This window comes from Lepidochelys olivacea (genome assembly GCF_965140295.1).
Source record: "Lepidochelys olivacea isolate rLepOli2 genome assembly, chromosome: 10".
Lineage (NCBI taxonomy): Eukaryota > Metazoa > Chordata > Testudines > Cheloniidae > Lepidochelys > Lepidochelys olivacea.
This window is the reverse complement of record NC_140420.1, coordinates 60,111,091-60,133,351: the sequence shown is the minus strand read 5'-3', so window position 1 is coordinate 60,133,351 and position 22,261 is coordinate 60,111,091. Positions and strand designations below refer to the sequence as shown.

General features: G+C 46.6%; 1 protein-coding gene across 1 annotated transcript in view; it reads right to left on the bottom strand.

Moving 5' to 3' along the window:
- The window catches only part of RFX7 (regulatory factor X7), a 119,120-nt gene that overhangs the window by 37,714 nt on the left and 59,145 nt on the right, over nucleotides 1–22,261 (bottom strand). Inside the window, exons 3-4 of the mRNA XM_084640804.1 lie at nucleotides 17,213–17,295; nucleotides 15,551–15,673 (exon numbers count right to left, since the gene is read on the bottom strand). Coding sequence (XP_084496930.1) covers nucleotides 15,551–15,673; nucleotides 17,213–17,295 — 206 coding nt within the window. The remainder of the gene's footprint in view (nucleotides 1–15,550; nucleotides 15,674–17,212; nucleotides 17,296–22,261) is intronic.

The window sequence follows — 22,261 nt, the reverse complement described above, 5'->3', positions numbered from 1 at the left end:
ATTTTTTGTTTTTTGGAAATAAATTCATCTTTAATACTTGATAACATACACTGCACAATGCCTAGTGCTACTCAAAGTACATATTCCTTGTAATAGAATGAGACCACAGAACTCATATGTTGAGTTAAAAACACAATGTGATCATTACAAATGTACAGTAAACACCGCATCATTCATAGGTTCATTACAAGATGGTGTACATGTATGAATATGACACTAAGCACTACACAATTCCTAACCACCCCCAAACTTCAAGCCAAGATAGAGCACTGTCCAGCAGAGCACACTGCTGTGTCTGACTGTTAAAGTGCTCCTTCAAGGCCTCATAGCGCCATGTTGAGCTCCTCTCCTGACCCTTGTGTCTGCCTGTTAACAGTCAGCAGATAGCTGCTCCACCTCCGTCTTCCACCTTGGCAGCAACTTGTCCCCACCTTTGCCTCGCAGATATAATGCAGGACACAACAGGCAGCTATAACTATTGGGATATTTTTCTCACTGAGATCTGATTTAGTGAGTAAACACCCCCAACATCCCTTCAATCTGTCAAAAGCACATTCAGCTTCATTGTGCACCTGCTGAGCCAGTAGCTGAATCTTTCCTTGGAGCTGCCAGCATACAGCTTCATGAGCCAGGGGAGGAAAGGGTAGGCTGGGTCCCCCAAGACCACTACTGGCATTTCAACATTGGCAACGGTAATCCACTGATTGGGAAAAAATTTCCTTGCTTGCGGCTTCCTGATTGAGGATGCAAGTGTCAAACACCTTCACTGACCAGCCCACACTGATGTCAGTGAAGCGTCTCTGGTGATCCACCAACACTTGCATAACAATGGAAAGGTAACCCTTTCTGTTGATGTGCTCTGTGGCAAGGTGGACTCAGGCCAAAAAGGGATATGCACGACATATATCGCCCCACTGCAGTTCAGGAACCCAACAGCTACAAAGCCATCCACAATGTACTGCACATTGCCCAGAGTTACAGTCCTACATAGCAGACTACAATTAATTGCCCTACACACTTGCATGACAACGATCTCTGCTGTGGATTTTCCAACTCCAAAATGGATTTCCCACTGACTGGTAGCAATCTGTGGTTACAAGCTTCCACAGTGCAATCACCACTCATTTGTCAACAGTCAGTACAGCTCTCACTCTGGTGTCCCTGCATGGGAGGGCTGGCGCGAGTTTGGCACAAAAATCCTGGAATGTGGCATCTCTCTCTTCTGAAAGTTCTGCAGGTACTTCTCATCCTCCCAAACCTGCATTACGATGTGATCCCACCAGTCAGTGCTTGTTTCTTGGGCCCAAGAGGCATGCCATCATCTGCAGTTGCTCCATGAACGCCATCAACAAATCTGAATTGTTTTTTGCTATGTCCTTCAAAAAAATCGTCATGTCCAGTGTTGTTGAGGTACCTCCTGCTGATCTGCAAATACCAGAGGATTATTGTCTTGTGTTTGCAACGTTGATGACCATACTGCCTAGTTGTGTGGGCTCCATGCTTCTGTGTCAGGGCCAGGAGTGCGTGGCCTGGCCTAGGAGTTAGATGTAAACAGAGTCCAGGAGCCAATTACTAGGAATCAGCCTGGACTGCAACACCAGGAGATCAGAATCAAGAGACAAACCAAAGGGCAGGGATCAAGAGTCTGGCTGAGTCAGGATACGAGGTGGTCAGGTTCAGGTGATGGAACTGTAGGGCAGGAACCAGGAGGCAGTTACCAAGAGTCTGGCTGAGTCAGGACACCAGGATGTGAGGATCAGAAGGCAGAAACAGGAAAACACCAGACCTGTGGTCCATGTCAAGTGAAGCCCAGTTGTACAGATAACTTCCTGTTTCCTCCCCTGGCTTACACAGGAACTGAGGCCCAATCAGGAGTCTTGGAGCTTTCCCAATCAAGAGCATAGGGATAGGGCGTGTGCCCCAGTTAGGCTTCATGGTCCGCAGTCCCAGCTGCTGCTTTTGAGCTGCTGGATGGAAGATTGGAACGTGGTGACTGCCAAGACCCAGGTTCATGACCTGTAGGTCTTGACACTCTGACACAGATGCTACAGCAAAAAGTAGGATTGAAAAAAAAAAAAAGACAGACAGACAACAATTATTGGATTGGTATAGAATTATGGGATGGAGAAAGTTGCATGATGGAAACTTGACCTTTTGCTCCCAGCACCCACTTGTACGACTCACATGTGCCCCATGATGTATTCAAAAATTCCACAAAAGGCATTGCACCAGAGGGTGGAACATGGCACAGTGGGATACCTACCCATGGTGCACCACACTGTGCATCAACACAAGCTCTCCTTGTGCATCAACACAAGCCAAGCTCTCCTTGTGCATCAACACAAGCCAAGCATGCAAGCGCATGAGCAATATTCTAATTGCGGCAATATTCTAATTGCCGTAACTTGCGTTGACCAAAGTTTGTAGTGTAGACATGGCTTCAGGAGCAGCTTTACTTTCTGCCGTAAATTGGCTCTGAACAGACCTTTGCCAGTTTCACCTATCCATTTTCAGATGTCACCAGCCTCCGCTGGACTGTGACTTTACTCTAGGGGCTCTCAAAGGTGGGATAATACAGCTAGCTGATGCCAGTTGTATTCTGGCTTTCAGCTGCTGTACAAAGCATCACCTTCGTAGCATACATCTGGGTGTACTCTACAGTTTCTTTGATGTAGTCAGTGAAAACAGAGTGTGAATACTGAAAATCCTTCTTTGAAGTTGAACAGTACAAGTAAAACCCACTTAAACTAGCAAACACTGGGCTTGGGACCTTATCGCTCACTTCTTTTCAAATGAAAATTTTCACTCTAAGGGGAAAAAGAAAAGAAAAATATGCAACCACCAAGAACAGTAGGTCTGTTTCTATAAAGGACTTAGCAGCAGTCACAGATCTACACAGTTGCCTGGGGTTCCCTGGGTCCAGGCTGGAAGCTCCTGCAAGCTTGTGACCTTTTTGAGCTACTACTATTTTATAATGTAATTTAAATTTACAGACAGACCATTCCATGACATTTGCGACCCCTCCTCCAAGCTCAGCCTGGAAGAGCCTCACGTGGTCTCACACTGACTCAGCACCACGCACCAAATGCCTTTTCTTAATGGCTCCCCTCTCTGCTTGTTGCCCGGCTTTGATATGCCCAGAAGCTTTCGTGCTTGAATGGAGGACAGATTGAGTGAAAGAAGATGGGGGTGGAGGGTGTTCAAATCAGAGATGGTAAAGATACTGGAATCTTCCATACTTTTCTTTGTAAAGGGCCTCCTCTCCTCCCTACACTACCCATAGTAAGGTTGACTCAGGGTTTAGCTACACATTGCCTTAATCCACACTAGTGGGGGTGTAAATTCTAACACGCACCAGCAATTGTACACTAACTGCTCCATCTGGACCATGCTGGAACACACTAAAAGTTCCCTAGTGTGCATTAATGCAGTACTGTTTGAAACGGGACTACAAGAATACACACTAGAGAACTTTTAGTGCACGCCAACAGAGTCCATATAGGCCAGTTAGCATGGGACATATTAGAACCCATTAGAACTTATACCCCATCTGGTATGGACTAAGGCACCATGTTGACAAGCCCTCAGAATAAAGCACTTTTTCTGTGAGACCTACAATCTAAATATGCTTGAGACATAAAATTTAAATTACTTGGAACATAAAATAAATTAATGAAATAAAGGCCAATAAAGACACAAGACTTTATAGAAAGATTGCCTGTAAAGGTAGGTCCAATTGGCTTCAGTCTTAGGGGACTGCATTATATATTCTTTTGAACTCTTTTTTTATTTCCTTGAAAGAAAAGTGCATGCCTCCTTGCAGCATGGCACAATGTGGCAATGGCTCTGCCTCTGTTTCCCTTCCGCTCTTCCACTGCTCCACCCAACCTCCAACACCTTCTGGGTGGAGGTGATTTAGCCCTCCAGCTAGGTCATGTAACAGTTCCACCCCTTTCGAGGTACCCAAAGTCCCAAATAAACAGTGAGAAATGTAAAACCTTCCCTTCCCTCGGGGACGACCAAATACACAACAATCCACCCCAGTTCCTGGCCCAGCCAGTCTTCTCTTTCGTAGTGAGAGCTCAAGAGCTGCTCTCCTTCCCAGCTGGGCACCTCTCTCTTTTTAGTTCCTCTCCCAGCCTGACACCTGCTTAAGTGTCATGGGGCGGGGTTGACTGGGCCCCAAGCAGCCCATCAACCCTAGGGTTTGTACATCCATCACGGAAAGCACTGCCGAAAGTGTTATCAGCCAATACTGTAGTGTGTAAGAAACAAAGAAAATGTGTAACGCTTAACATATTTGCCAATCACGTCCATCTAGCTGAGTTTTCAGCACTCAGGCCTTGGCTGCACTTCCAAGTTAGAGCGCATTAAACCAGACCCGGGCGCCCTAACTCCTGAGGCGTCCACACTGGCAAGGCACTTAGAGCGCCTGGACTCTGCAGCTGGAGTGCTCCTGGTAATCCACCTCCACAAGAAGCATAGAGCTTGCTGCGCCCCGGCTGAAACGAGTGTCAGTGTGGACAACGTGTTGCATTACTGCACTATGACTGGCCTCTGGAAACGTCCCATAATCCCTTGAAGTGAAGTGGCCACTCTTGTCATTGTTTTGAAATCGGCTGCAGGCATGCGGATATCCCCTTTCAAAGCTCCGTATCTGACAGCCAGCATGATTACCTGCTCTGGGACAAGCAGTTTCAATGTACTTTTATCTGTACACTAATTCTTCCTTTCTGTACATACTGTGACAAAGTTCCTGCGCTACCTTGGTGGGTCTTGTGCTTATTGGCAGATTTGCTCACCTTGGAGCTTCACGGCAGCTCTCAGCTTGGCCGTTTTTCTGAACCCACAGTCCAGGTCGACTCCTCCTGTGTCTGACCAGGAATTAGAAGGATTTGGGGAGAACCCGGGCCCGCCCTCTACTCCGGGTTCCAGCCCAGGGCCCTGTGGAATGCAGCTGTCTAGAGTGCCTCCTGGAATAGCTGTGTGTCAGCTACAAACCAAGTGGTTGCCCTCTACAGACAGTGAAGCAGTGATTAATAATTTACAGGAGGAAGATGGGGACTAAAGAACTTCTGATCAAAATTTACCAACTCTATCAGAAACTTAAATGAACAATTAGCTCCATTACCTCAAATATTTGAATGATCTGATGATACACTTGTCTCAGATCATCACAGTGGCAGCAAGACTTCAGCAACAGAAGTCCTTATAGCAGAGCCCAAACAGAGCTAGAAACCAGTGCAGCAACATGTGCCATCTTTCATTTTCTTCTTGAAAGATTTTCTCATCATTTGAAGACAATCTTCTGTGTAGCTGTGACTTCGCCCATTAAGCCCTGCTCAGACAGATCAGTCTTGCCTGAGCAACGGCTGCAGGATTGCACTTTATGCATTAAATTCATCTATGGTCTATACTGGTTTCTGATGGCATAGGCCCAGATAGAAAATCCTTACTGCTGGGGAGAAGTTGCATCAACAAAACTCCTCTTTGCTGGATGGGTGTGTCAAACAGAATGGTGAGGGGACTTGATAAGGGGATGCATTTATTCTGTGCATCCCCAATACATACCATGCAGTCCCCAGCACATTTTAAAGCTGCATCTCCCTGGTGTAAACCTGAAGGGCAGCTCACAGAGAAAACATCACCTGCCCTTCCTCTCCGGCGTTAAAACCTTCTAGGGCACAGGGAGCCTTGCTCATGATGGTTGGTGCAAACTGCACCTCCTAATGCCAGTGAGAGTGGATCTGTCCCTGTGAACCAACTCATATCAGGAATTAAACTTCAATTTCTTAATCTTCCTGGGCTGCTACTATTTTATTTTGTAATTTAATTTTCATTTATTTTACCACTTTAAAGGCAAGATGAGTGTAGTCACTTCTATCTAATAACAAAATTCAAATCTCTTCCTAGACACCCAACTTATAAAACCATAAAGAGAAGTAAATACGTGACAGGGTCGGGCCAGATGGCTACAGGAGAGTAATAGAAAGCAGATATATTAGCCCCAGGCTAAGTAGGTCCCTTTTCCCCGGGGTAAGGAAACAGGGAAGGTTCCAGAACTATCAGGAACCTTCTGGAGACAATTAAGACAGGCTGATTAGAACACCTGCAGCCAACCAAGAAGCTGCTAGAATCAATTAAGGCAGGCTAATCAGGGCACCTGGGTTTTAAAAAGGAGCTCACGTCAGTTTGTGGTGTGCATGTCAGGAGCTGGGAGCAAAAGGCACTAGGAGCTGAGAGTGACAATGCAGACTGTTGGAGGACTGGGGTGTACAAGCATTATCAGACACCAGGAGGAAGGTCCTATGGTGAGGATAAAGAAGGTGTTGGGAGGAGGCCATGGAGAAGTAGCCCAGTGAGTTGTAGCTGACACACAGCTGTTCCAGGAGGCACTCTAGACAGCTGCATTCCACAGGGCCCTGGGCTGGAACCCGGAGTAGAGGGCGGGCCCGGGTTCCCCCCAAATCCTTCTAATTCCTGGTCAGACACAGGAGGAGTCGACCTGGACTGTGGGTTCAGAAAAACGGCCAAGCTGAGAGCTGCCGTGAAGCTCCAAGGTGAGCAAATCTGCCAATAAGCGCAAGACCCACCAAGGTAGCGCAGGAACTTTGTCACAATATGTACAGAAAGGAAGAATTAGTGTACAGATAAAAGTGCATTGAAACTTGAAGAAGGAGGTAATACAAGTAAAATTTGTCTATGCTGGATTTGGGTAGATTCTGTGCTTCTGCCTTTAACATTTCAAACAATATTGTAATAAAACAGGTTAAAACCACCACATCATAGTTGAAGCAGAAATTCAGTATTTCTGTAAAACTACAAAGAAGAATCTCTGACTGATATTTACAGCAGGAATTTAAGTGTTAGCTTTATGGTGCAACTCCTCAAAAGTCTTGTTAGCTTTTGATGGACATATGATCCCTTCATATTTTATAATATTAATGCATTTTCATATCTGTGTGTATAAAGTGCTCATTGTGAACTCCAAACAACATCTGTCTTTACAGGTGGAGGATGGAAATAACAGCTCATGAGCTCATGAGTGACACAGACAAAAGTAGGTTTTGAGACGTCTTAATCCCCCTAAGAAGGGAGAAATGCCTTATCAGAACTAATGCTACTATTTATATGCCATTTCCCACCACCTCCTACCCTGTTTCTATTCTCCTTTTGATGCATGAGGGTAACTCATAAAAATATTAATGGAAGCTAAATGTTTTTAAAAGAGAAAAGACAGCTACTTACCTTCTCGTAATGGTTGTTCTTCGAGATGTGTGTTCACGTCCATTCCACATTAGGTGCACACACCGCGTGCACAAGCATCGGAAACTTTTTCCCTCAGCAGCTCCTGTCGGGCCGGCGGGGGACCCCCTGAGTGGCACCATTGCACCGTGCATATATACCCCTGCCGGCCCGACCTCCTCCGGTTCCTTCTTGCTGGCGACTCCAACAGAGGGGTAGGACAGTGGGTGGCGGAATGGACGTGAACAACACATCTCAAAGAACAGTTACGAGAAGGTAAGTAACCATCTTTTCTTCTTCGAGTGCTTGTTCACGTCCATTCCACATTAGGTGGATCACAAGCTTACCTCTGGAGGAGGGTAGGAGTCATGGAATAACTGATCCGAGGACCGCTCTGCCAACTGCCACGTCCTCTCTGGCCTGCTGGTTGACCGTGTAGTGAGTCGTGAAGGTGTGCACCGAGGACCAGGTGGCTGCTCTGTAGATCTCCTGGATCGAGACCTGCACCAGGAAAGCCATGGAAGTCGCTTGTGTCCTGGTCGAGTGGGCCGTGACCACCGGGGCCGGAATACCTGCGAGCTCATAGTATGCCCAGATGCAGCTTGTAATCCAAGATGAGATCCGCTGTGCCGACACTGGGAGGCCTTTCATCCTCTCGGCTACAGCCACAAACAGCTGCGTGGATTTTCGAAAGGGCTTGGTGCGCTCCAAATAGAATGCCAGCGCTCGATGGACATCCAGGGTGCGTAGGCTGCAGTGACTCGGGTCCGTATGGGGTTTTGGAAAAAACACTGGCAGACAAATGTCCTGGCTCAAATGGAATTGTGAGACCACCTCAGGGAGGAACTTGGGGTGCAGTCGCAGCTGCACCTTATCCTTGTGAAACACTGTATATGGTGGCTCAGAGGTGAGAGCCCTCAGCTCAGACACCCTTCTGGCCGAGGTAATGACCACCAGAAATGCCACCTTCCAGGAGAGGTGGAGGAGGGAGCAGGTAGCGAGGGGCTCGAAAGGGGGTCCCATGAGCTTAGAGAGAACCAAGTTAAGGTTCCATGGAGGGACTGGGGGGCATGAGTACGGAAACATCCTCTCCAATCCTTTAAGGAACTGTCCCACCACTGGGTGGGAAAACACCGAGCCCCTCGAAAACCCCGGATGGAAGGCCGAGATGGCCGCCAGGTGCACTCTAAGTGAGGACGGGGCCAGCCCCTGTTGCTTGAGGTGCAGGAGGTACTCTAGGATGGCTTGCACCGGGGCCTGGCACGGCTGCACCTGTCGGGGCTCACACCAACACGAGAACCTTTTCCACTTGGCCATATAGGTAGCCCTGGTAGAGGGCTTCCTACTGCCAAGCAGAATCTGCTGCACAGGAAGGGAGCACTGGCTCTCCAAGGCATTTAGCCACAGAGCTTCCATGCCGTCAGGTGCAGTGATCGCAGGTCAGGGCGGAGAAGCCGCCCGCTGTCCTGCGCGATGAGGTCCCAGCGTAGGGGCAGAACTACCAGGGCCTCATCTGACAGCTCTAGGAGCATTGTGTACCAGTGCTGGCGGGGCCAAGCCGGGGCAATGAGGACTACCGCTGCCCTGTTCCTGCTTACCTTGAGCAGGACCTTGTGTACGGGGGAAAGGCATACATCAAGCCCCCTTCCAACAGAATCGCAAATGCGTCTGCGACTGAGCCCAGGCTGTGGCCCTGGAACGAGCAGAACCGCAGGCACTAGGCGTTGACCCTGGGGGCAAACAGGTCTACCTGGGGAAACCCCCACCTGCGGAAGAACGAAAGCACGACGTCCGCTCTGAGCGTCCACTCGGGCATGCAATACGACCTGCTGAGGTAGTCCGCCAGCTCGTTTCGCACCCCCGGGAGATACGACGCCTCGAGGTGAATGGCGTGGGCTATACAAAAGTCCCAGAGGAGGAGAGCCTTGCAACAGAGCAGCGAGGAACAGGCCCCTTCCTGCTTGTTTATATAAAACATGGCAGTAGTGTTATCTGTCAGAACTGTCACGCTGTGACCACTCAGAGTGGTGTGAAAGGTCTGGCAGGTGAGACGAACTGCCCTGAGCTCCTTCACATTGATATGGAGCAACCGCTCTGCTCTGGACCACAAGCCCTGAATCCTGAGGTCTCCCAGGTGAGCCCCACATCTGCAGTCTGATGCGTCCGTCACCAGCGTGAGGTCCAGTTCTGGGGTGGCAAAGGGGATGCCTTCGCAAACCACAGGCTGGGACTGCCACCACAGCAGGGAGTCCAGCACATCTCTTGGGGCTGTCACTACCAAGTCCAGGGGATCCCTGCCTGGGTGGTACACCCGAGCGAGCCACGCCTGCAGAGTCCTGAGTCTCAGTCTGGCATGCCTGACCACGTGCGTGCATGCTGCCATGTGGCCCAGCAGCCGCAGGCAGCACCTGGCTGTTGTCATTGGAAACTGGCACAGGGAGGTCACCGCTTGCTGGATAGCCTGGAATCAGGATGCTGGAAGGCTTGCCCTGGCCTGCACCGCGTCCAGGACTGCCCCTATGAATTGCACTCTCTGCATGGGCACGAAAGTGGGCTTGGGAACGTTGACCAGGAGCCCCAGCTTGCGGAACAATCTCACGGCCACCTCCACATGAGCCCGCACTTCCGCTTCGGATCGATCCGTCAGAAGCCAGTCGTCGAGGTACGGGTAACCCCGGATCCTCTGCCTCCGTAAGAAGGCCGTCACTACCGCCATGCATTTTGTGAACACCCGTGGGGATGCAGCTAGACCGAACGGGAGAACCGCGAACTGGTAATGTTCTTGGCCCACAGTGAAGTGCAGGAACTGCCAACGTGCTGGGTGGATGGCGATATGAAAGTACACATCCTTCATGTTGAGGGCAGCGTACCAGCCCCCCGGATCCAGGGAAGGGATAATGGTGCCCAGAGAGACCATGCGGAACCGGGCCTTGACCAGGAACTTGTTGAGCCCGCACAGGTCTAAAATGGGATGAAGGCCCCCTTTGGCCTTGGGGATGAGGAAGTACCGGGAGTAGAAACCTTTCCCCTTTAGGCCACGTGGCACCGCCTCTACCGCCCCTGCCTCTAGCAGTGAGCGAACCTCCTTCTCTAGGAGATGCTCGTGAGAGGGGTCCCTGAAGAGGGACGGGAAAGGGAGGGGGGCGGGAGGGAGGGAAGGAAGAGAATGGCAGCGAGTACCCGTTCTGTACCGTGCGTAAGAAAGACCCAAAGGTCTGACGTAATGCTGGACCTCGCACGGGAGAAATGGGACAGGCGGTTCAGGAAACAAAGGCACAGATCCAGTGACTGGTCTGGTACGCTGTCTCCGAGTGCACCTTCAAAAGCCTGGACTAGTGCTCGGCTGGGATTTGTGCTGATTTTGATTCTGACCCGGCGCATTATTGTTATTATTGCACCATGGCCTGTTATCCCTGCCTCGCCTACGGTAAGGCTCGTGCCTATGGCGAGGCTGGTACTGGCGTGAGGGGGAGGCTGCGGCTTAAAGGGCTTCCTCTGGGTCGCCAGGGTGTGCATACCCAGCGACTTAAGTGTAGCCCTCGAATCCTTGAGGCTATGCAGCCTTGCGTCTTGTCCGGTCCAAAAAAGCCCGGACCCTTCAAATGGGAGGTCCTGAAGCATATTCTGGACCTCAGGCGGCAGGCCTGACTCCTGAAGCCACGCCGAGCTCCTCATGACCACCCCCGATGCGATTGTTCTGGTCACTGCATCTGCTAAATCCAGGGAGGCCTGGAGAGAGGTCTTCGCTACTGCCTTGCCCTTGTCCACCAGGGCTGTAAACTCCTGTTGGAAACCTTGTGGGAGGTTATCCTTAAACTTCCCCACCGCCACCCAGGAGTTAAAATTATGCCGATTGAGGATGGCCTGCTGCTTAGCAATCCTCAACTGAAGGCCCCCTAACGAGTACACCTTTCTGCCAAAAAGGTCCAGGTGTTTTGCCTCCTTGGCCTTAGGGGCTGGGGCCTGTTGTCCATGGCGCTCCCTTTCGTTCACTGCCGAGGCCACCAGGGAGCATGGACTTGGGTGGCAGAACAAGAATTCGTAGCCCTTTGATGGGGCAAAGTATTTGCGCTCCACACCTCTGGCCGTTGATGCGCTGGAGGCTGGGGTCTGCCATATAGTCTTATAATTCGATTGGATGATCTTAATGAGGGGAGCAGTATTCTAGATGGACCTTCGGGGCTCAAAATGTCCACCATGGGATCCTCCTGCTCAACCGTCTCCTCGGCCTGCAACCCCAAGTTCTGGGTGACCCTACGCAGTAGCTCCTGGTGGGCTCTGTGGTCTATTGGTGGACGGCTGGACACCGCTGTACCTGCCACCGCCTCATCCGGGGATGATGAGGAGGTTAGCAGCTGCTCATCCCCCTCTGGCTGCTCCTCCTGCTCTCCCTCTCCCATGAGAGGGCCCTCCGGTTCGGGCCGGGGTGGGAGACCTTGGGGCGGCATCGGACACGGTGCTGGTCTTTCTGGTTTATCCTGGGGGGATGCTGGAGGCCTGGATATTGTAGCTTCCGGCGCTGTCGGGCATCGGTGCGGGGACCAGGACCGCTGCACCGAGTAGCTCGCCCTGGACTGGGCACCTTGGTGCTGTTGATAGGCCCAAGGAGTCCAGAAGAGCCAATGACCTGGCGGCTCCCATTGGGGGTGCCTACCCATCTGAGGGTCCCTGCTGTCTGGAGCACGGTACGAGAAACTGTAACGGCTGGAGTCGGTGCCGGACTGCGGCGATGCTGACCGCGAAGGCCACGGCAGTGCCAACGATTTGTGCCCGTGTAGAGCAACAAGCGGCTCCTAACCGAACGGGAGCAGGACCGGTACCGATATCCCTGGGACCAGTACCGGGATCTGCACCAGGACCGGGGCCAGCGTTCCCGGGACCAGGGCCGGCATCTGCAGGAGTCCTCCGGCGAGGGCCGTCTGGACTCCTCCCGGTGGCGGTCTCTGAGTGGTGCTGGAGAGCGTTGTGCCCCTTCCATTACTTCCTCGTGCTGACCCACTCCCGGTACCGCAACTTCCTTCTGAGCCACAGGTAACTGCGAGTCTGCGGATGCAGAGCTCGACCGGGACCAACTCTGGGAGCAACTCTGAGATGGTGTCCTCGAACGGCACACCATTGCCGGCTTACCCCTCACCGGTACTGGTGGCATGGGTGCCGGAGGATTCTCTCTGTATGGGACGGGGCTTGCCGCCGACAGCTCAATGAGGTCCTTTGCCGCCTCAAAGGTGGCAGGCGTGGAGGGCTGATCCATTATGTCCTCGAGCCCATCGTCCGCACTGAGCTCACTTAGGCCTGGGCTCGGTGGGACTTGTGGTGCCGGAGCCACCGGCGCCGGTATAGTGGCCTTTCTGCTCTTATTGGTGCTCGGGGCCTTGGAAGACGCCTGCCTCCTATGCAGGGAACATCCGCGCCTTCCTTCCGGCTGCGCCGTGGGCCGCACCGGGGAGGACGAGCAGTGCCGGGGCCAAGTCTGGTGCTCTGGGGCCGACAGTTTTTGGTGTTTAGCCGGTGCCGGGTCTCTCGACAACTCCAGGGCACTACGCACCGAGGAAGCCGGAGCTGACGGTGGGTGCTCCGGGTCCGGTGGCTGCAATGCAGCCTCCATCAACAACTGCTTCAAAAGAAAGTCTCTTTCTTTCTTTGTTCTTGGCTTGAACACCTTGCAAATCTTACACCGCTCAGTTTGATGCTCTTTCCTCAGGGAATGTAGACACAAGTCATGGGGGTCACTAACTGGCATAGGCTTGCGGCACGTGGTACAATCCTTAAACCCGTGGGCCTGGGGCGGGTGCTGGAAGCCTCCAAGCACCTAATCACTTAAGTGTCCACAACAAAGGTATGTTAACTAACTGATAACAGCTATCTAACTCTGAGAAAGGCTAAGGGACTGCTCTCATGAGAGAGAGAGAGAGAGGTTGTTCCAAAGCCACCATGGAGGAGGGGGTCGGGCCGGCAGGGGTATATATGCACAGCGCAGTGGTGCAACTCAGGGGGCCCCCCACCGCGAGCCGCTAAGGGAAAAAGTTTCCAACGCTCGTGCACGTGGCGCGCACACAGCTAATGTGGAATGGATGTGAACAAGCACTCGAAGAACAGATGCTTTAAAAGGAGGACAGATTACAGATCTATGATATTTTCCCAGATATTTCCTCACCATCCTTATTTTGTGAAGGAAAAAAAAAACATACACAAAGGCTTGATGTAGCTACACAAAATCTGTCCAAGTTTCACACTACACAATCTGTAGATGATTATATTTCTGGGCATCTGCAGCTTGGCACAGCATGGAAGCCAAGCAGATTTGTTGCTGAACCAGGCTATAAACTATTTAATAAGAAATATACTGAAGCATAACGCTTACATTTTTCTCTTGTGCAACAGCTGCTGTTGCTTTTGTTGCTGTGTGTATGGGTAACTGACTGCTCCGTGATTGGTTAGTTCAACATACTTGCACTACTGGTTATGTTTCTAGCCTACGTCACAACTTGAGTTGATGGTGAGATTTCAGAACTAGGTGTGCGTATGTTCAGCAACTCCAGGCAAGCTAATACCACCACATTTCAACTCAGTCGGAGTAAGTGACTCTGCCAGACAGCGTTAATTAAGGTGATGTATATACACACTGCAGAGGAAATCTGGTCATAGCACTGCGCACCTTCTGTGAGCTGAATACTAAACACCTTGCAGTTTACTGTAATCATTTGGAATGTGAAACTGCTAATACCAGATCATAATACTTTATTCAAATTCATCTTCTGGGAATTGGGCCATGGTTTTTTGCTTTGATTAATTTTTGGATTTTGGTTTTAAATACAATCAGAGCCAACTCTTGTCTGACTGCTCCCTTCCTCCAGTCCTAATCTCTTTCTAGCTGTATGGTAGCTTTGAGATCTAACTGAACACAAACGTGTGTTGGCTTGGTTACCAATTCTATGACCATTATGATGTACTGCAACCCGTCGGAAACAGGTTTCCCGCACAAGGGCTCATTCTCTATGACAGTCACAGTACTTCGTGTATTATTCCAGAGAGAATCATTTAGTGGACTAAATCTTAGTTTTGAAATATATCTACAATTCCTTGAACTACTTTTCAAACCCCAGCAAGGTCGATTCAGTCCTTCATCCTCCTGATGCAGATAGAGTGACTTTCATGCCGTTGACTTTGTGTGATGTGGTCTTTTGGGTGACCAGTCTTACCCAATGTATTGTCTGGGCTTTAAGATCTCTTGGCACTTTGAAGTTATAGTTTACTCCCATCTGCTTGACCAAAACTCCCCCATTTGCCCTGCTGTGCAATGTGTTGGGCACTGGTTAGTTGCCACAATCTTGAATGTAAGAAATCACTGCATTTCAGTGGTGATGTATGTACACAGTTTGCAAAAAGTCATTTGGACCCTTTTTGCATGAAAGGGACAATATAAATGTACTGCAAGAAATTATTAGTGTTCTGTATACAAATCCTCTTTTTCTATCATAATATAAATAATATTCATTTAAATCCTTATTTTTGAAAAAGTTTCTTAACTTTAGATATATTTAATCAGCAGTTTAAAACTATGATCTTACTTTTAATAGTGAAAATACTGAATACAGTAGCAGTTGCATCACTGTAGTTAGTGCATCCTCAGTCATTATGTTAATGCATAGGAGCTGGTCTTATATGCACTTATTACCAGGAATAAGTACTAAGGCACTGAGACATGTAAGACAGACATGTATGTGTCAATGGAATAATGTATGTCTTGCCCATTCTCTGAATTAAGTAAACTCTGGTCACTAATTATGACATGTGTTAATTAAATGCATTTTTAGGTTTCAACTCTGTAACTGGCTCCACCTGAACACAGGGGTAGAGTCTCAGGAAGCAGGGCCTTTCTGTGTATACTTCACTCTAATTTGAGCAAGTTTAAAATACAGATTATAAAATAAAACATAAATAATAAAAACATTAATAACTTCCTTCCTCAAAGTCTGAAACTGCAGAAAAAAAGATTTTTCACTTCTTTATTGTTCTGCACAGATGGTGAAATCCTGGCCCTATAAAAGTCAATGGCAAAACTCCCACAGACTTCAGTAGGCCCAGGACTTCATCCACAGTTCCTCTCATTTAAACCTCATGGTCAAGTAATGTCAGATTTTAAGTTCTAACCCGCACCATACTTAACTATATTATAGTCAAGGCAGTTCAAGCCTCTGCTTATAAAAGAAGCAATTGTAGCATCTGGTTACATATCTGTACTGTGTACACTACTCTTTATGCATTGCTACAACTAGATGTATGGATTCAATTTAGCAGTACTCACTTGTACTCATCATAAACTTCCTGTTTGGGAAGGGACGTCTCTGGGTGCTCCTCCAAGGTATTCCGAATCCAAGAAAATGCATGCATTTGCTGCGCACGGCTTGATGACATCGAGATCTGATCGCTAAGTGAAAACAGAAATAGTTCTGATGAAGAGAATGTACTCTCTAGCTCCTCTTCAATTAGTAGAGCTAAGTGTTCAAATGGGCTGAAAAGATTCACATGGAAAGAAATCATGTTCCTGTGCAGGCATCCCATAAGCGCCATTCTTAAAATTTACTCCATAATGTCTCATCTATGAGCTGTTTTTGCCGAATAACAGTAGGCATAAAAAAAACCCTGAACTTGCATGAATGGCTTTGTAAGGAATGATCAAACATCTATTTATGTATGCATCCATACAACCCCAGCTTCACTGAGTTCTAGAACCCTGGAGGTGGGAGGGAGAAAGGGCCACTTCAGACAGGTTCAAGTACCATGCCTCCTATGCTGTCCTAGCCACTGCACTTCTCCTCCACTACATGTACAATGGCTCCCTGAGATCCTAACAGGACATGCAGGGCTTCTTGTTGGGCTTGTCTTCCCAATGCACCCCCATTTTATATGAGCACAAGGAGCTTTCATGTCCCTTATTATTGTATAAATCAGGGTCAGGATATGACACATAATGAAAACAACATTAAAGAAAGGACAATTTACTGCATTCCTGAAATAGGTTTCTGTGAGTCCAGTGAAGCAATGGGCAAACTGATGGGAAAGCTGTATGCAAGGTAACCCATCAGTCAAGCACAATGGAACCACTGAGTATAAAGAACGGTAGCACCATCTGGATCTCTCATGTGGTTCCCCTAACTGATGCTTTAGACTTCGTATGGTCTGCACTGAGGACATACAGAATGAAGAACTTCATGTAGCCCATCATATTTAAAAGGTTATGGTCATCCCTCATATCTCCCAAATGCCTTTTACAATTTACTTCAAAGTTTCCAGAAATGTCTGTCTTGGCGTAAGTTCCTGCCTATACACTTTCATGTGCATTGGTTATGTTTTGGTGAAGTTAAGAGTGGGTCACAGTAAGGCCTATAATGGAAGGCAAGATTCTTCCTTAAATTGTGGAGACAATGGAGTCTCTTCATAATTAAAAAAATCATGAGTACTCAAAATATGGGAAATTTCAATCAGCTCAAATAAAAAACACTTTTCTGGGTATCGGTATGAGGGAGAAATGATTAATTATTACAAGTATGAGATGTGGAGTGATTTCAGACATGGCAAGGACCTAACAAACAAATACTGTCAGACCCACCATGAAGTAATAATCATTCTTTCCAATAGTAATATTTTAAGTGCTACATTATTCCTCCATTATATAAAAATTGAGGCTAAAGTCAGACCTGGTCCATAATCAGACTCCCAACCAAAAGCACTTCCTCATAAACATCCTACCATGCAAAGCTTATATTGTCAGATTATTATGCATCAAGGGTTCCCAAAGTTCAGATTTACTGAAGAACTAGTTCTCTGAAAATATTAGACACTTTTCCTAAAAAATAAAAAATAAAGAAATGTTACTGTTTCCAGAAACAGTAGATAAATGTGTGTTTGATGGGGAAAAAAAATCTCATGGGAATTATACCAATATTAATATTAAACACCCACATACCTTTTCTCTCCATTGCTGGGACCCGAAGGCAGTTGAAGGTAGAGGTAGAGTTTCTCTAGGTCTGTAAACTTCTCAACTTCTTGCTAGAAAACAAGGTTTTTTAAAACAGCAAATGGTAAATGAACAGCATGACGGGTTGTAAAAAAAACCAAACACACATTTTCAAAATGATCCCAAATAAAACAACACACAACATTTTGCAATGTGAAAGCATTAGACGGCAAGCTCTTTGGGGCAGGGACCACCCTTTTGTTCTGTGTTTGTACAACAGAATCCTGGTCCATGACCGGGACGTCTAGAGACATTACAGTACGGTAAATAATAATAATAAATGTTAATTATGATCACCACTTAAAACAAAAGTGAACACTGGAATATTTGCCTGTTTTTAACTGTAAAGGAAAAAGTTAATCTTGATAACCAGAAACAGATTTCCCAGCCAAAAAACTGTAATGAAAAAAACGTTTAAATTGAAACCTTTCATTACGATTTCCCATTCTTGGAGGGTCACATTCAACACCCTAAGACCAAAGCATCAGATAACGGCTCTTCTGTAATAAAGCACGATTGTTGGACTGATTCATACAACTGCATCAATGGTCAAACAGAGCAAGCCCTAAAGAAGACTTTTTTGAAAGTCAAGTTTCGGTATTCCTCGTAAGTGGCTGTCACAGATTGATTACAATCGATATTGATGGCCAGATCCTCACCTGCTGTACATCATTGTACCTCCACTGACTTCAGCAGAGCTATGCCCGTTCCTATCACCTGAGGATCTGGCTCAAAGCCGAGAAATCAGTGGTTCTCAACGAATTTACCAGTGTGGGCCACATATGCAGCTCTCTCTGTGTTATGTGGGTCGCCTCCACACAATCTATATATACTATCTGTATGGCCCTGAGGATGTCACATGGGCCACAGCTATGTGCTGGTTGGGTTGCAGGTTGAGAACCACTGCTTTAAAGCAAGGAAGGTGGCAAACACAGCAGGCATATGCACAGCCAAGCAGCAGTGTTTCCTGACACAGCGTTACCAGGGAAAGCGCCAGGCTTCGGGTGATCCCAGTGCAGTAAATTGGACTCTGAAATATTAGCAAAGTCAATTTCGGTAACCTGGGTAACATATCCAAGTGTAGGGCACAGACAAATAAACCAGACTTCCCAGAGCAAGGAGCAAATAGTTTCCTTCAGGGAAGTACCAGAGTTAAGGTGAACGTATGTTATTTAAATTATAATATTTATATAAAAATTCACACTTCATTTGTATTAACACTAACTTGAGAAGACTATTGCTAAAGTAAAACTAGTTCATGCATAAGCAACATTGAGTAAATATGAGCATTTTTTTTTTTATAAAACATAGAACAATGCTATCTGGAATGTGATTAATTCATCTCTCCTTGACCGTTATGTCACTTTTAAAATTGTTCAACTGAAAGAGAAAACCAAGGCATCTGCTTATTGAGTCTAAGAGTGAATGAAACCAAGGAAGAAAGCAGTTAATCAGAACTTTAATTTCAAAGCAGGGTGTCCCCTAAGTCAATCAAGGCTGAGAGGAATCTTGTCAGGTGGCCAAGAGGTCAACACCTCTGAAAAATGACAAAGGGGATGTACTGTAAAGTGAAGTACTATGTTAATATCTATTTTGCTTTGTAATTAGTGTATAACTAGCAGCATCACAGTGTAAAACAAAACAAACAATCCTGAGAATGATACAACAAACAACACATGTAAAGTCTCTTGAGAGGACTGAGCCATTAAGTAATGAGAAAATATATTCTGAGGAAAGAAAGAACTAGACAAAAATTTGTCTGGGGGAGGTTAGACCAGAGAACCAAAGAGCTTTCTAATCCTAAATGGCTACAGCTGGCTAAGACCAGACTGGGGAAAAAAAGAAAAAAAAGAAAAGAGAACTTGTAAGAGCCAACAGACACAACATGTTGGGCACAATCCATCCAGATTCACCACTTTTATAAGCTGCGGCAGTAGCTCACCTTACCTGATCACTCTCATGACAGTGTGTATGGTAACACCCATTGTTTCATGTTCTCTGTGTATATAAAATCGCCCTACTGTATTTTCCACTGCATGCATCCGATGAAGTGAGCTGTAGCTCACGAAAGCTTATGCTCAAAAAAATGTGTTACTCTCGAAGGTGCCACAAGTACTCCTTTTCTTTTTGTGGATACAGACTAACACAGCTGCTACTCTGAAAGCTGGTATTTTTACTGACACTAACCCCTGAAACTTGCTGACTTAATGATTTCTGTGTGACTTTTACTGCAGTTCCTATTAAGGTTGTGGTACTTAAATCGCCTTCTCTATGGACAGGTCTCATGTATTTTTCAATACATACTGTGGGGTCACCGAATTCTCTCTGCCCCATGGTCTCCCACCACTGTGGAAGTGTGAGGAAAGAGAACTGATTACCACTATATCTGCTTTACCTGGGCTTAGGCTAAGCATGTGATGCTTCAACAACAGCAGGGTCTTTTTCTCTTAGAGCAGGGAGCAAACTGAAAAGGCACTGCGAAGTGTAAAAGGCAGCTGCTCCTAGAAGGAGCCACAGGGAAAACCCCATCCCCACGAGAAGAAAAGGAAAAGAGACTCTCCCACCATCAACCCAGAGTAGAGCTCTGTCTTCTTTAAACATTGCCCACTGCATATTGCTTCACTATATTTTTAGAATAGGATTTTAGAAAGAAAAACAAATGCAAATATGGTAATTTGAGCAGCAAAGGCCCCCGTTTCTGCACATGACGAACTTGCCATCTTGAAACATAAATAGAGAATGTAACAGGAGTTGAAAAAAGCCAAATCTTCAGCTGGAAGAAAGGGAGATACAAGAAGCAACCGCCTATGGTGAAATGGCCACTTTGGGGTTACAGCTGCTTGTAATTTAAGAGGCCACAGGTCAGTATCCAGAAAGGGCATGCTGGGAAAATAGCTCCTATAATAGGGCAGTGGTAAGACCATGCAGTGGTAAGAACTAAGAAAGTCCAGGAAGAGACAAAGAAAAGGACTCTGGTAAAGAGACAGAAGATGGCTTCTGTGTTAGGGTCTAGAATTTCCCCCCCTCTTTCGTACAAGTGACTCCCGCACTCTACAGAAGCAAGCAAAATATGTCTGCAAGTAAATTCAATAGGAGGCTCCAGTATGCATTTGCATAGATAGTCATCCACCCTGATCTGTTCCAGGGTTGAGCTGTGTCTTGCTCCTTCAATTTCAGACAGATCCAGAACTGCACTTGCCTAGGATAATGTTCTCTTTTTTGTTCCAACAGCCACTGCAGGTTTGAGCAAAAGTCAATTGTGAGTTGTAAGGAGCCAAAAGATGAGAACTGCTGATGCATGCAGGGCTGTAGTTTTTTTAAATTAAAAGAATGTAGTTCCCAAACTACAGCTGGTAGAAACAGTAATGAAACTTTCAATATAATGGCAGATTTGCTTTAAAACTTGTCAGACTTCATTAGAATACATATTCATTCATGATTGATTGATTCTATAATTTGATCTTCTACTCTCGTCATTCAATCTTGGTCAAGTTCAGTCTGTGGCAGAGTAGATTCATCTGATTTATAACTCTGCTCCTTAGTAACACAGCCGGTGGGGGTGGGAGGGAAGGAAGGATTACTAATAATGAAGAGTTCATCCAAACAGCAGTTACTATTTTAAAAATGGATGTTTTTAAAAATAACTAACTGCAAGTAAATAAAACTGACATGCTGTGTCTCAGGATGGAAAAGTCACTTGTATAAACTACATTTCTGATGCTATGCATACTAACATAAGCATGCAAAATTCATGCAGGAATGAACTTGCCTTGTATTAAGTTGGTAAAACACAGAACTTACTATGACTTATAAGAAGAGCTTTGTGCTCGCATTGAAACATTGCCATTTTTGACTCTTCCTACCAGTTTTCACACCTTATATTCTTCAACAAAAAAGTGTGAGGTTTCTAAAATGTCTCTGCAGCAAAGCTTGAAACACACCTGACATTACCAGTCTAGCTTCCCTTGTCTTTCTGGAGCAGTGAAAGATCATACAACCTTTCAACATGGTAAAATTATTCATTTTTACTCAGAAGTATTCCATCAAAGCTCTGAACAAACACTAACACACAGATAGATAACTCTTGCAGAAAACATCAAGGATACTAAATATCAACAGCAAATTATATCTGTAAACTGCAAGGTAATTTATGCCTACGGATTTTCCCCCCTATCTATTTTTTAAGTGTCCTTTAACGCCTTTTGTAAAATTATCTGACCAGAAAAGACTCACAATTGTGAAGTATAATACAGAATCAGCATGTCTGACCCCTTCAAACTCTTAGAATATAGCTGAATGGCTAAAGAGAGGTTTTTAATTTAGCTCTTCATACAGTAAATTCTGCAAACAAACAGTTCTAGAATTTCTTGAGCTTTACCGGCTTCTCCACTCCATGGAGATCATCCAGAAGCAGGTTCAGATTTCATCACATTTATATTACCAATCAGATCAGCATTTTAGCTGGCTTCCGGTGTACATTCAGAGACAAGATTTCACGACCATTATTAGAACACCTTGAGGTCAGTGAAGTTACAGCACAGACGAATTTGCTCTGAACCTACTCAAAACACCACAATGAAGTGGTTTTTACTAAAGTTGTGTCTTCACTGAGAAAAAAGGTGTTAATTCTAGTGAATTAACACAAGTTAGCAGTCCAAGGTAAAACCTAGGCTCCCCTATAGCGAAGTAGAGTTAAAGACTATGGGGGAGCCGTACCTCACCTTGATCTGCTAATTTGTGTAAAAACTACCAACTGACCCTTCTTCACTAGGACTTACCATACCCTTTTTCCTGCTGAAGAGAAAGCCTTCGGCTGCACAAGATTTCTATTTTAAAAACAACTCTCCCTCCTCCCCCAGCCCAGAACCAAATTTGAATCCACATTAGTACTGACCAAAAGTGTTACCATCTGAAGCTGTCTGGTGGCCCCTGGTCAATTTACTGGTAGTCTCAGTTCAACTGCAGATGCCAGTATTTGGAGGAGGGGACAGTCACTAT